Raw genomic sequence first — 14,896 nt, forward strand, 5'->3', positions numbered from 1 at the left:
GATTCGCCTAACATTGATAAGGACCTAATAGAGTGAATGAGAGGTAATCCTAAGTAAGTCAGTCCTTATAATGTCCTAACGACAAATGAGTAAGGAAGACCTTTATAACGTTATAACGATTGAGTCCACATTATGACCTTAATGTACCAACCTAGTGTATGATATAAATAATATGGTCCAGTTGATCAGGTACTTGTCGGGATCTTATTCATTGTACCTAATATGATTTGCGTTATCAAGTTTTAACAAAACAATTTTTCGGTGTCATTTCCAAATATAAAGATGTTTGTATTGAGAAAAACACTCCAGATCACTTGAACATATTTGTAAAATGCTATAGAAACTATCCTTTTCTTTGGCAGTCAATAAATAGTCGTAAAATTAACGTGACAATTTTTCTCTTTAACACTAATTTATGTCTTGCGATATTCATTTTATGTTTCTTCTCCGAAACATTTTACAAGTATGCTCAAGCGATTTAAAATATTACTCATGCAAATATCTTTTTATTCGGAAGTGACACGAAAGAATTTTCAGCGTGTCGCTTCTTATTTCCAATGTCATCATCCAATATAGCCGTGGCGAGTAATCAGGAGGCATAATTTGAAAAAAAAAGACACAATAAGGATCCCATAAGGTAACTCAATAAAGATCTGACTATGAACCTTACCAAGATCCTGATATCCACGCTGCGTTACATGACTTACTAGGACCCTAATAGTATTACCTTATTGGGACCTGATGTCGAAATGAGGTTAACCTGATCAGGACCATGGGATAAATTTCTAGTCGGAAAGTTAACTGATTGTTAAATCATATATTTGTCTTTGTTTTCCCTTCAATTTGGACAAAGACAGACATATGATTTAACTATCCAAGTTAACTTACCAAGGAATTGGAGCAACCTGTTCTTTGACGTTTGGGCGTGACTCCGGGCGCTCGACTGAACGCCGACGGTCCCGCTACAAACAACGAAGAAAGAAGAGAAAACATCTCTCTTCATCCGACTTTCAGATTGGTAGAGTCTTTTTTATCAATTTGCTTTTCCGCCGTCTCGCGTAAACATTCCGGTTCAGCCGGAAGGATGATCCGAAAGTTTTGTCTCTCTCTCTCTCTCTCTCTCTCTCGATTTCTTTTTCCATAACGGCGACGGGTTAGGCTGGTTCATATCCGGAGTCAGGAGGTCAATAAATGGCCACGATCAAACTGAAAAATCTCAGCGCGGAGCGCTTGGAAACAAAGTCCTGGGAATCCGCCCCGCGGAAAAATCCTCACGCTGAGAATCTCTGCGATGAATCGCGCGCGCGCGCTCGCCTTATCGCTCGCGCTGCGCTCCGTCAGGTTTATTACAGGTGTGCCACCTGCGACACACACCGCTCGCGTCTGTAAGCTGACGTACGCACGTACGCAACACGGCTACGTTCCGTTTTATCAGCTCGCACGACTCGAACGAACGAACGAACGAACGAACGAACGAACGAACGAACGGAGCTGCGTGCCTTGTTGTCCCACATTTTCAGTCGCACTTACACGACAGCGCATACCGCAGGTGCCTGTCAATCGTCCGTCCGTCCGCCCGGTCCGTTCGTTCGTTCGTTCGTTCGTTCGTTCGTTCTTCTCGCGGCATATATCCTAGATATTCCGCTCTCGGATTCGCCGTCGCCGCGCGGCGAGACCAGCAGAGTCGCGCCGTGCCTCGTCGCACGCGGTTGCACCGTCGCCGGGAGTCCTCCTGTTGCTGCTGCAGTCGACGCGACGATGTTTCCGGAAGCGGGGGCTTTCTCAGCCGCCGCCGTCGCCGCCGTCGTCGTCGTCGTCGTCACCACCATCGCAGGTCTGTCGCAGGTGCGTCGAACGGTAAGATCGTCACCGAGATCGCACCTGGTCGCGTCGTACTCGTGTGTGCCCCGCCGAATTCGTAAGTGTCGTCGCGCTCAGTGCGACCTGATCCTGCGTGCATGCGTACGTGTGCGACTCACGTCCGCGGTCGGTTGGTCGGCCGCGCGCCAACCGACCGCCGAATGTGGAGAAGCGGAGGTAATTAATTAGCCGACGGCGACTGTTTCCTGTTTTTTCTGTTTTTTCTTTCTCTTTCTCTTCGTGGCTTCGTCGCTCGAGATTCGGGCTCGAGGTTCGTCGACTCGTCGCGAACGACAAACGGATGGCTCTCGCTAATTTCGATGGCTCTCGGATCTTCTCAGTTTAGAACGTCGAGAACCGGAAGGACGAGTTTAACGTATTCGCCATGTACGCGTGGCTTCAGGAGGAGATTTCTATTCTCAACACACAGACCACAGGGAAGTTTGAGTTCCTCGCGATTCCACGAGTTTCGCGTTTCCTACACGAACGTCAGGCGTAACGCCGATTTTGATCGATCGATCGATCCAACCGGTCGAGCGATTGTCCGCCTTCTTCGTTCGAATGGCGTTCCGCCGCGCGATCGCGCTGACCGGAGAGAGAGAGAGAGAGAGAGAGAGAGAGAGAGAGAGAGAGAGAGAGACAACGTGTGTCCGTTGTGTTTGTGTTCGCGCGTTTGTTTCCAGCTGATTTCCATCCGGCACAGCGCCGCGCTCGCGGCTCGCGATCATCGCAATTAGCATGCGGCTATTGTTCGAATTAACGATCGACGCGCTCGCCTCGCTCGACGTGGCTATCGTAAATTCTGCCGGCCGATAGTTTCGCTGCGTCTCCCCGGCTTCTTGTGCAATCGCACGCATCCCTGAGCGCTTATACGCCGCGCGATAAGTCACTTTACGACGAATAATTGCGTAGCGACTTTTACTCGAACGTGCGTGCGTGCGTGCGTGCGTGCGTGCGTGCGTGCGCTCCCGCTCGTCTCGAACGCCTACTTCTCGCTCGTAAATCTGTGACATTTACGAGTCGTCATTGTCGTTGTCGTCGTTGTCGTTATCACGCAGACTGCCGACTGTGTAATCGTGAGATAAAACGACTACTAGATAACCATGTCGCATGCGACATATTTGATCTCGCGAGGAAAGCAGTCGCCGCGACGCTCCTTAATCGTCTTCGCCGAGCACCGTGCTCCCACCGGCAGAAAAGACGACGGGAACGGAAAGCGAGGAAAACTGACGAGAGAACGAGAGAACGAGAGAGAGAGAGAGAGAGAGAGAGGTAAATGTGTGCAACGTGCCCGTGAAGTTTATCGTGCCTGAAATCGTTATCACGTGCTATCGGAGAGCGACTTGACAATTTGTCTGAAACACCTCGCGAGATTCGCGCGTCCGATTTGCGAGTCGCGTCCTCGGCCGCGGGGTGAAAACGCTGAAGCATGCAAAAATCGAGGAGCCCGCCAAGATCGCCAAGCGACTATCTGATCGATGACCTTGCTCGTGAACGAGCTCGTCTCGTCTCTCACCTGAGTGAGTCATCGATCATTGAGCCTGGTATCGACGACGTGGAGTGTCGTCGACACTCGACGGTGCGATCTCGCGGACGGGCCGCGAGATAACTCTTATCTGACTTGCTCACGCTTGCGCCGCGCTTGCGTGCGACCTTTTTCGCGGAGCTCCGTGCTCTTCCGGCGGAATGCGAATCTCGCGGTGCAAGCAGCGCAAGAAGCAGCGACGACGACAAAAAGGGAAGACAAAGTGGGATATATCTGCTTGCTTCGGGAACGCGAGGAATTTACAATCGCGCGAGCCACGCGCGAGACCGTTAAGTCTCTCCCCCTCGTAAAGTTCGATCCGCCGCGCCGGCGCGGCGCAACGTTCGAATTCCGCGGGGACGGATGCGTGCCACGCATCGTTGGAACTCCTTCGTGACACGACCATAATGGTTTCCGGCCGCAGACATCCAACGGCGCTTCCGGTTTGCGTCGCCCTCCGTCGCCGCGGAATGAAAAGGGGGAACTGGTTGATTTCGCGTTGTCCGATGTAATCGCCGTCCAACGACGTCGCGTAAATTTCGCTGCTGTTTGCGACCTTTTTCGCCCCCCTCCTCTTTCTCTCTCTCTCTCTCTCTCTCTCTCTCTCTCTCTGATATCTTTCACAACGAACGTGAATATTGCGGCGTCGCGCTCGTGGACGACGAGCGCAACGTACGTATATTTTCGGCGCAACTCGTGCGCTTGCACGCCCGTTTATCAACGTTTTCGCAGCAATTCCGTTTATTACGTAAGAAAAAGTTGGCTTTCCACGAGATATCGCCACGGAGATATAACGGAGGATCCGGGAAACCGTAATAACGAGCAGCGATTCTATTTCATCTGCTAACGCTACCGTTATCGAGCATCCCGAAGCTCTCTCTCTCTCTCTCTCTCTCTCTCTCTCTCTCTCTCTCGTTCGCTCTCCCCCTCCCCTTCCCCTTCTTCCTCTCGCCTGTCGTATTACGCGTGTCCGCGAGCCGCGCGGAGCCGCGCTAATTGATTATCGAGATATTCGCGGATTTGTCGGCGCTTCCGCACGCGTTCGTTCGTCGTTGCGCAAGAACGGGCCCGATTTCAAACGAACGTCTCCTCGGAGCTCCACCGTGAGCAGACCCGTTTTTACGCGACACCCGTTGGACAGTCGGCTCGCGTTAACAGTTCTGTTATTGTACGCGGGTGTAACAACTAGACGACAGGTGTACAGACGCGGTCACGTACACGGTGTCCGGCGGCGAGCGAGTTTCGCTTTCACGCAGAACGCGCGTGTTTTCGCGCCTTGACGTGTTGCCCAGGTGTGGTGTTTCCGTTTCTCGTACCGAGGCGACGAAATTTTCCACGACGAGCGGACGACGTTTATGAGATGCGCGCGCTCGATTTGCATCTCGCGGTGCGAATTCCGCGACTGTGAATTATCATCGCGGACTCGCGCGCTCGCGTCTTGACTTTCGAGTGGAAAATCCCCGCACTCGCGAGGAACGCGAAGAGCCAGGGATTTCTCTTTTCGTCTCTCACAGATCGACGATCGTTTGTTTCTCTTACAATTGCGTCGCGCCTGTGCTCGTCTGGCCGATTTGTGCTGCCCTGCTTGCGCTATTTGAGACGTCGAATCTTCACTTTCCGCGCGAGTCGGAGTCCCGACTAGAGATTTATTTCGTGGTCCTCTGATCAGGTTAATCTCATTTGGACATCGGGTCCCAATAAGGTAATGCTATTAGGGTCCTAGTAAGTCATGTAACGCAGCGTGGATATCAGGATCTTGGTAAGATTCATAGTCAGATCTTTATTGAGTTACCTTATGGAATCCTTATTACGTTTTTTTTCTTTTTTAATTATGCCTCCTGATTACTCGCCACGACTATATTACGACTATATATTGGATGATGACATTGGAAATAAGAAATGACACGCTGAAAATTCTTTCGTGTCACTTCCGAATAAAAAGATATTTGCATGAATAATATTTTAAATCGCTTGAGCATACTTGTAAAATGTTTCGGAGAAGAAACATAAAATGAATATCGCAAGACATAAATTAGTGTTAAAGTGAAAGGTTGCATGTCACGTTCATTTTACAACTATTTATTGACTGCTAAAGAAAGGATAGTTTCTATAGCATTTTACAAATATATTCGAGTGATCTGAAGTGTTTTTTTCAATGCAAACATCCTTATATTTGGAAATGACACCGAAAAATTGTTTTGTTAAAACTTGATGATGCAAATCGTATTAGGTGGGAGTGAATAAGATCCCGACAAGGACCTGATTAACTGAACTGATATTATATCATACACTAGGTATGATAATTAATAATTAAAATCAAGGTCCTAATGTGGACCCAATCATTATAACCTTATAAAGGCCTTCCTCACTCATTTGTCGTTAGGATATTATAAGGACTGACTTACTTAGGATTACCGGTTCATTCACTCTATTAGGTCCTTATCCAATGATCTGGCGAACCTGATCAAAATTTCTCCTCACGCGGTTTCGATCACGCGCTCTCGAAGCGGCATTAATTCTCGCACACGCGAACCCTCGCCTCGTGAGCGCGAAGCCGAACAACGGAGCTGCGCGCGCCACACCTGTAACGGACGGAATACATTAATGAATCCTTCCTCACCTGACCCGATCGGTCACCTGACTCATTTCCGGCGGGCTGAAAAGCCCCCCTGGTACGTTTGAAATCGCCGATGAACACGCAATTGTATCTCGCGCATCCGCTGTCGAGATGTAATCACCGCGTGCGCGAACAAAAAGCCGTCATTGCCGTCGCGCGTTTGCAGAGAGCAGTGAAAGTGGAAGCACGCTCGACGACCGAGCGTCGCGTATCTTTCGGATTCACCTCCTCCGCTCGCGGCATGTGCAACGTAAGCGCGCGCGTGTTTGCGTGAAATCCGCGATAAATGGTAGCAAAGAAGAGAGAGAGAGAGAGAGAGAGAGAGAGAGAGAGAAACAAGAAGAAAATACGTGCGAGTCGGCGGGTAATTGGTGAGAAGTTGCCGGGATTAAAAATGAGCGGAACGTGCGGGAGAGAGTGAAGATGCGCGATAACTTATCATCATTGACAATTAGAAGCGTTATCGACACTCGGACTCGCGTCCTCGATTCGCGGCTCTCTTTATCGGATCGGAGAGTTTGCGCTACGTCAACGGAATAACCCGGGGAGCCCGCGCGCTCGCTCGATTGTTCCGTAAATAGCGCAAAATATACGGCTCGGTGGCGGCGGAGTGGACGGAAGAAGGAGAAAAGAAGAAGCAGAATGGTGTGTGGAACCAGTCCGGTGCAAGGTGCAACACGTGCTGCGCCCGACAGCTGTTTTCCGGTTTAACTTCGGACGTTGAGTTCACTTTTAATTTCGCGCCTGGACGCACCTCCAAATAATAATTGTTACAACAACGCGGCATACGCGCACACACACACACACACACACACACACGAGACAAGACGGCGGATCTCGCGTCGGTTGCGAGCTCGAGGACGCCATTCATCGGTACGCGCGGGTCATTCGTGCGTGTCACGCACGTCTCGGGAAAGACGCGGCTAGGAGGACGCGCACTTCCTCGCACTGGAAATCATGGGCGTCTTATCACGTCTCCTCTCACGTCCCGCTGTTTAGCCCGCTTTGCGCTTTTGCGCTCGCGAGACCCTTGGGAAAAGATTACCTTAAATTTTCAAATTAACTTAAAATTACCTGTAGTTAACTGTAAGTAATTTATAGTCAACTATAAGTAACTTTAAGTTAACTTGAACGTCTTAAAGTAACTTTTCCTAAGGGAAACTTGGGGCGGCCTCGTGCGACGAGGTCCAACAACTTCTCTCTGATCGAACGTCTCTCCGGTCGCTTTGCAGATAGTCCGCCGTTTCCGCTCGATGTAAGAAGCGGGGGAGGGGGAGGGGAAGAAAAGCGGAGGCAGATTTCGCGTCGACCATCAGGCCGAGTCAAGCCGTCGCGATGGAGGACGAGGACTTTGGTTTCACGAGGAGGACCGACAACGTCCTGAGGAAAGTGCACACCGTTAGCGGCGGCGAGAAGGCCGACGGCAGGGCGGCGCTTCGCGACAACGAGCGACGGATTCGCTCTCCGTCTAAGGTCGGTCGGCTCTTTTCACTCGCCCGTAGGGCGAAGGGATCTTTGCGAACGCGAGTCCCTTTGCGAACGTTTGCGATCTCAGAGCTCGAGCGGACGGAATCGAACAGATCGGTTGAGCTCGCGACGATTTTCCGAGAGAGAGAGAGAGAGAGAGAGAGAGAGAGAGAGAGAGAGTTTCGCGGTACAATCTTGCGGAAAGCTTCGCGATCGCAATTTTTCGATGTCGGCGTGATAATGACGACGCTCCTAATGGTACATTAATGTAGCGACAAGCGTGCTGCTAATTAGTCCAAGTCGCAATGTTTGTCCATCTGCGATGTTTATGACGCAAACAGCATTGTTGTACTCGGAGACGCCACTCTCTCGCGCGCGTTCTCTCTTGGGACTTTGTCGCTCTTAATCATGCGCGTTGTGGAAATACGAGAGCAGATTGACGTCAACAGCTCTCGATAAAATGCCATTAGACATCGGAAGTCGTTGGCGGTGGTGGTGGATCAACGATACCAGCGCCTCCGATCACGGCCGGAAGCGACGGCCGTGAACGCGCGTCAACCGCCGGCTCAGTCGTGGCCAACACGCCGAACATACCGAACGTGGTGGAGTACCATCTTAAAGTCAAGCCTAGGCCAGCTACGAGGCCCTGCCGGCTCGATAACGTTCCCGTGAGTAGCTCCTAGGCTCTCGTGGAGAGCGCGTTTGACCTCACAGAGAGAGACGGTCGTCGTCGTCGTCGTCGTCGTCGTCGTCGTCGTAGAGCTGACGTTTCCATTAGTCGTCGACGTCGTTGACGAACGGAAGAACGCTCGTCGGCCGGGCTTCATCCTGTCGTTTAATGATCACTGCAGTTTCGTCGAGTTTATTGACTCTCGCTCGAGGACGCGCGAGCTCTTGGAATTCTCTTCTTGTCCGCTGGGAATTCTCCCTGGACAGATCGCTAGTTAAATTTATTGCGATGGGACGACCGTTCTCTGAGCCGAATAATTAGTCTGAGGGGGAGGTCGCGTCGGCGATTAATCGACTCAAGAGACACGAATTTCCGACAGAGGGACCAGTCTCAGGAGGAGATGAAGGAGCAGGAGAAGAAGACGAGCGCGCTGTCGGCCGTCGACGGGAACAAGGATCTCGCTTGGAAGCTGTCGCGATTGTCCATCGGCAACGTCTACGAGGGCTCCACCGACCTGCCGCAGATGTTTCAGGTATAGTCCGCTCACGTAGGGCCTCGACGCAGCTCGGAGAGAGTTCCCGACGTTGTTTGCTTTATACCTGCTCCGGTAAACGCGTAGACGCTCGAGACTTAATTGACGGCGCATTAAGTCGAGAGAAAAAAAAAAGGAAAAAGAAAAGAAAGAGAGAGAGAGAGAGAGAGACGCACAGACGCGCGCGAGAGCGATATTTTCCTTCGTGCTCCTCCGTGCGGAACTCAAACGCAGAACTCGCGGCTTCTAGGGGCGGGGGAAGGTGGGAGGGGGGGGCGCGGGGACGCGGGGCGTGATGAAATTTGAGAGTCGCGAGTGAATGAAATTGAGAGACTGCTCGCGCGTGCGCACCGAGAGTGAGTGATGCGCAGCGCCTTCGGCGCTTCGAATTTCGAACGCTGCTGAGATTCCTAGGCGAAGCCTAGGCGCGCGGCCGTTACGATCTCAAGGTCTCTCTCGCGGGAGCGGTAGCAGTCCCGCTCCTCGGGCGGTGCGTCTCGCGTCGGAGGGAGACTTTAGCCGGAGACCCTTTGCAGGTGAGGTACCTCGGCTCCCACGATGCCAGAGGCCTCTGGGGCATCAAGCACACGAGGAAGCCGGTCGATAACATGGTCTCGGCCGCGAAGGCCTTGCCGACCAACACGATGCTTCCTCTCATCAAGCTGGTGGTCTCGCAGGGCGGAGTCACCTTGCTGCCGTTGGACAAGAGGAAGCAGGACTCGGGCTCGTCCAAGAAGTACCCGATCGACACCATCTCGTACGGGGTGCAGGACCTCGTGTACACCAGGGTCTTCTCCATGATAGTCGTCCAGGAGACGGACAATTTACGGAGAATCGCGCCGTTCGAGTGTCACGGTTTCGTCTGCGAGTCCAAGTACCACGCGAGGCAGCTGACGCACGCGCTCGCCACCGCCTTCGAGATTTACTCCAGGATCGTGCGGAGCCAGGGAAAACTGGCCGAGGCCGGCGGGAACGCAGCGAGGAAGCGCTTGGCGATCGATCTGAGGAGTCCCGAGGAGATCGAGGCGGATCTAACGACGGATTCCGAAGCGTAGCTGCGGCGGTGTGTACATTAGGCCGCTTTGTAAGACGAGACGGAAGTGGGAAATTATTTTTTTACGGGTACTCATGCGCGACGGAAATATCCCTGTCTCTCGACAGGACGACACAGGCTGGAAGGGATATCTCTGGGTTTTCGAGAAGTGCCGCGACGTGTTCCCGTCGCGCGGCGCGACGAGCGGCGTATTTCTACGCAGTCGATCCGTTCAGCCGTTGCGGTGAACCTTGACGACGCCGCTTGTGTAAAGTTACTTGAAATCGAGTCGAGAGGTGCGGATGATTCAACACACTCGACGTGAGTCGTGAGATTTAATATATGCATTCTCTTCGCTTTACGCGAGCCAAGAAATTTATCGGCGTTTTTAGAGTGCATTGTTAGAGTGTTGTGCGTTAGGATGTACTTAGGCTTGTATGCGCATAAGCGCGTATTTTTCTATTTATAATAATAGAAGTAAGGAAATTATATCGAGTATACTGTAAATAGTCGCGAGTACAATCGGGATCTTTGCATGGAGCTTCGTCGTCACAGGTGGAGATTAGGTGCGTCGTTTGTCTTTTTATCAATAACACGGATGCGAGACGTTTTATATCTCGATCTCGTTGAGAGAGGACGACTGTTCCAAATGCGTCTTAAAATGTATAGCTTTCCTTCTCCAATTCCGATCGCGATGATCTAGAGAAGAGAGAGAGAGAGAGAGAGAGTGTGCCGATTTTTTAGAGTGCATTTATTTAATATTCAAGATGGCGTTTGCTCCAGTTGGAAGGCGAGACGACCCTCGGGAGCCGCCGGAGCGTTGTCGCGTGGATATGTGTGTTCGTTTAATTGTTGCTTCGTTAAATATTTTATCGGCATCGCGAAAAGCTGGATGGGCCTCCGCCTGTCCGCGAGACATGATGGCTAGCTATCCAAAGATATCGAATAGAAAACGACGGAACGCGATGGAGTTGCGGATGATGTTTTATCGACGCGTCGCGACGACTTGTGCGATTTCGCGGGAATTTCTTCCTTTCTTTTGTTTCTTCTTGTTCTTGTTGCCGATCGGCGATCGACGAATCGGGCGATGATTTTGGATCTATCTCTAGCCGCTTTACGTGTGCGTGTGTGTTTCTTAAGTTTAAGTCGTCGTTACTTCACGGAAGCGCGTTGCACAGGTCGGCGTCGGCGGGGTTTCGTTCAGTCGGAAGCCCTCTCTGTCGTCTTGTTCAACGCGCGTCTTTATTTTAGTCGCTTTAGATTAAGTTTGCGTGAAAGAGAGAAAGAGAGAGAGAGAGAGAGAGAGAGAGAGACCAATCAATCGATACATATCAGTCGGAATAAACGCGCTGTGTTGTCAGTTATACGGCGGCGTCTGTCTTACCGCAATTTTGTACATTGCTTCGCTTTATAGTTTGTAAGCTCTTTCTTTTCGTAGTGTTTGCGTATCTTTGCGATTGCACCGCTGCATATCGCAGCACGACGTTTCGCGCACCTTAGGTTTGGGACATTCGTGTAAACACTCGTATAAACGCACACACTCGTGTTAGCCTTCCCTTTAGCTGGGAGTATTGCAAGCATACTTGACCTGTACTTGCGTTGTTAATCGAGCGATAAAGCGCATCAGCAAGATCGAAGATTGTGTCTCTTGGAGAACCTTTCCTCGACAGGACGACGACGCGTGTCGTCGCCTCAGCGCTTCGTATAGAAATCAACCCCGGCTCTTGCGTAACATTCTTCATTTTATTCGACGTTAATTACAGAATAGAGTCGTTCGATCATTTCGCGCTTAATCGTGTTAAGAACATTTATACAATCTACTACTCACGACCGACCGGCCACTGTGCGCGACTTCTGTCTCGGGTCGCGACATTCGCGACGTTTCACGCCTGACCAGTAGCTTAAGCTCCAGTTCTACGCGAGCGGGCCGATGAGCGGTCTTCTCTACGAGAAGCAGCGGGTACGGGATAAACACGCTAAATGAGCTGATCCGATCGATCTCGACCGCGACCGAGGCTCGCGTGACGCGCGATCGCGACACCTCGCGCAGCGATCTCTTCTGGACGACCTGAGGACGAGGAGTACAGCAAGCTTCAGTAGTGCCGGAACGATCTCTCCCGATTCAACAGTCTCGAGCTCCTCGTCGGCGGCTTCTTCGTCAGCGGACTCTGGGCCTCGGCTGCGGGAGCTTTCGTGACGCTCTCCTTCCCTCGTTCTTGGTCCGCCTCCTCCTCCTCCTCTATTTCCTTCCCAATCTCTTCGTTTAACGCGTAGTACTTTTCCGATTCTTCGCACGGTATCGAGCTCTCCGTTCGGGTGCACACGAATGTCGCCTGCGTACGAGACCGAGAGACATCTTAAGAAGAACTGACGCTTCAGATCGAGCGGAAAATAAATAGCTATTTCTCTCAACGTTTGCGGCGTTTCCCCCTTGGACCTTTCTTTCTCCGAAGGCGGTCAAGCAATTATGCGTACCGAAGTTGGTCAAGCGATTACCAAGTAGGCGATGAGGCGACGAGAGGAACAATTTTGTACAAGTTGAATGAAAATCCGCGAGAATGGCGAGCGCGTCGGAAAGAAGGGAGTGAAAAAGTCAGCGATATCGGCCCAAACTGCAAACTTTTAGAATCTAACGGATTGTCTTGTATGCCACAGTAGTGGTATAAGACAGTATTTTTTAAGTAAAAAAAAATGACGGAAACATGGCAAAAATGAATCAAAAAGGTCCAAATATTGGCTACTTAAGGTAATGAATGGACAGACTTAACCCACTGGATTTTATGCTTAGACTACGTAAATCTAAACAATAAATATGGTGATCATTTTTAATTGATTGTAATATGATAAGTAAATAGTCTTGCAATAATGCTGTCGTTCAAAAGGTAATCGCAGAAACGACTGTCAGAATATATCAGAACTTGAACATGCACAAGGAAGGAGTTTGGAGTCGTAAAATACTGCGAAAGTAACGAGTATGGAGTCGCATGATTCTGCCTTTAAAAAATTTCTTTCAAACAATCGCTCTTTCTTGAACTTTTACTTATTTCATCTTATTCTTTTTCCTTTATACACGTTACTTTGATAGTATCTCACGTAGTCTAAAGTTAGGTTCCAAAGGTTCGCAGTTTGGGCTGCGATATCGCCGACTCCTTCACTCCCTTTACCTGATTGAAAACCGTCTCGGCGGGGCAGATGAAGCTCCAGCGAATCGCGTCCCTCGCCTGCGGCAGGCACACGTGGAACACCTGACACTCGTTCTCCATGTCGGCGTAATATCCATAAATTCTGTCCTGGCACGAGAACGTGTCGGCGATGTTCTCGCGGATCAGCGTCGCGTTGTCGGGCAGCAGCAGACCGCCGGTTTTCGACTGCAAGCAAAAACGTCTCAATCGGGGATATCGATCGCGGCGCGAGAATACGCGAGGATACGCAGAGATGTGAAAACCTTGCTGAATACCGGAGTGGGTCTCTTGGGCTTCGACTGTTGGGGCAAGCTCAGAGCCAGCGCGACGAAGCCGACGAGCAGCAGGACGAGGAGCTTGTCTCGCGCCATGTTCCCGAAACGAAACTGGGTGCTTCGCGAACGACCGAGGTTTCTTTCGTCTTTGGCTGAGATCGCCGGTGGTCTCTCTCTCTCTCTCTCTCAGGTCTCGGGCCGCGGTTCGTTCCCTCGGCAAATTTGACGTTTTATTGGAGCTCCGCGTTCGGGGATCTTGAGAGGACTGATGAACTCGCTCCGCAGGAGGGTGTTATATAGCGAAGTGCCCGTAAGGATCTTGAATATTGTATGAATGGCCGATTCTCGGTACGTCGGAATCAGTAAGTTCATCACGTTTGGTCTGCCAATGACCATCGTCAGACGTTCGCATCATCCTCGCGAAGGCCCGATGCAAATGCCGGGCCGCTCTGTGATGGCCCGATGATGTGCTCATTTGGTAATTTCTACTTGCCTCTTTCTCTCGGAAGCTCAGCCGGCGAGGGCTGCCTCGCCTCGTTTGGCGATTCTTCTTACGTAGCTCGATGACGTTCTTGCCTCTCGGTTGCCTCACGTCGTTGTTTTATTTTTTTTATTACATTCTTTTTTATCAATTTACGTCGAGTCGAGCGACGCGTTATGAAATTTGCACTGGTCGTGAGACATTAAATAACGACACGCCGATGATCTATCGCGAATTTGTAGCCTATTGGTAGCCAGACGCGTCCTTCTGCCGAGAGAGAGAGAGAGAGAGAGAGAGAAGGAGGATTATTTCTGAGAGGAACCAGGCGCGCGGAATCGCCTATGAGGGTCGCCGAAGGGGCATCCATCACGAAGGCCGAGTATAAATCACACACGTGAGCCGGGAATACTCGTGTGTGTGTGTGTGTGTGTGTCGAGAGAAACGTCAAAGCTCAACTCGAAGCGTCCACTCGGATTTTTGCCACCGACCACGCGAATTTTTCTTCTCGTTTTCACTCGTGACTTTAGCCATTTTTCTCAAAATATACGGCGTTCCATTTCGCGATTGGCCGCGTTCCAACGGGGGCTCCGAGGAGAGGGTGCCGCTGCGCGAATTCAGCCGTCGAAATTCGAGGGCAGTCTCGGCCGGCGGGCCTTATCTTCGTTAAGGCCGCGTCGCGAGCGGCGTTTCTTCGGGACGTGAATACTTAAGCGGTTGCGAAACCGACGCCGCTTCTAGTCGTCGATCATGAGGACGTCGAGAAACGTCCGATACGAGGGCACTCGGTGACTCCTCGTGCGTGAACAACGATCTGCCTCTCTTCGTCGGAATTGCGACAGCTGCCTCAACCCTGCCGGAAGAATTTTTGCGCGAAAGAGACTCGTGACTTTGAGCAGACTTGTCTTTATTCAGCTTTTACGGTCGAAATTATCTATTTTATGTAGAAATTAACGCGGGAAAATGCGCAGGCGGCGAAGGGCACTATCATCGCGTCTCGTTCGAGCCACGTTACAATTAATCGCAATTGATGACACAAGCCAATTCAATCACCGGCCAATCGGTGCAAATTAGGGGTGCGAGCGACGTATTAAATTATACCGCGCTCCGATGTCTCGAGTTCGCGCACCTTGCGAAAAATCTTGTTCATTCCGAAATGTGATTCCAGGGCCTGTAGAATTTTCGAAGGGCACGTTTCTCCCTCGGGAGAAACTTTATTCAGCGGTGCATCCATAGCGCCTCAATCGCGGCACAAAT

At 51.0% G+C, this 14,896-nt stretch overlaps 2 protein-coding genes across 6 annotated transcripts; one reads left to right on the forward strand and one right to left on the reverse strand.

Moving 5' to 3' along the window:
• The first annotated feature begins 1,412 nt into the window (after nt 1–1,412).
• LOC105189605 (uncharacterized) lies at nt 1,413–12,116 on the forward strand. 4 transcript variants are annotated; one of them, XM_011151830.3, is made up of 5 exons: nt 1,468–1,857; nt 7,235–7,475; nt 7,940–8,137; nt 8,519–8,671; nt 9,208–12,116. In XM_011151830.3, the coding sequence occupies exons 2-5, from the start codon at nt 7,338–7,340 to the stop codon at nt 9,724–9,726; spliced, it is 1,008 nt and encodes a 335-aa protein (XP_011150132.1). In that variant the 5' UTR covers nt 1,468–1,857; nt 7,235–7,337; the 3' UTR covers nt 9,727–12,116. The 4 variants fall into 4 exon arrangements, with proteins under 4 accessions (XP_019699953.1, XP_011150132.1, XP_025153088.1 ...); XM_025297303.1 differs by having other exon boundaries at nt 1,468–1,845; XM_025297304.1 differs by lacking the exon at nt 1,468–1,857 and adding an exon at nt 2,907–3,132.
• Nucleotides 11,798–14,802, reverse strand: LOC105189587 (uncharacterized). Of its 2 annotated transcripts, none has more exons than XM_011151811.3 (3): nt 13,162–14,802; nt 12,869–13,072; nt 11,798–12,037 (listed from the first exon to the last, which is right to left on the reverse strand). In XM_011151811.3, exons 1-3 carry the CDS (start codon nt 13,255–13,257, stop codon nt 11,798–11,800), a joined length of 540 nt encoding a protein of 179 aa, XP_011150113.1. In that variant the 5' UTR covers nt 13,258–14,802. The 2 variants fall into 2 exon arrangements, with proteins under 2 accessions (XP_011150113.1, XP_011150112.1); XM_011151810.3 differs by having other exon boundaries at nt 13,150–14,802.
• Nucleotides 14,803–14,896: the final 94 nt, after the last annotated feature.

This window comes from Harpegnathos saltator, unplaced genomic scaffold, assembly GCF_003227715.2.
Source record: "Harpegnathos saltator strain DR-91 unplaced genomic scaffold, Hsal_v8.6 scaffold174, whole genome shotgun sequence".
NCBI classification, from domain to species: domain Eukaryota; kingdom Metazoa; phylum Arthropoda; class Insecta; order Hymenoptera; family Formicidae; genus Harpegnathos; species Harpegnathos saltator.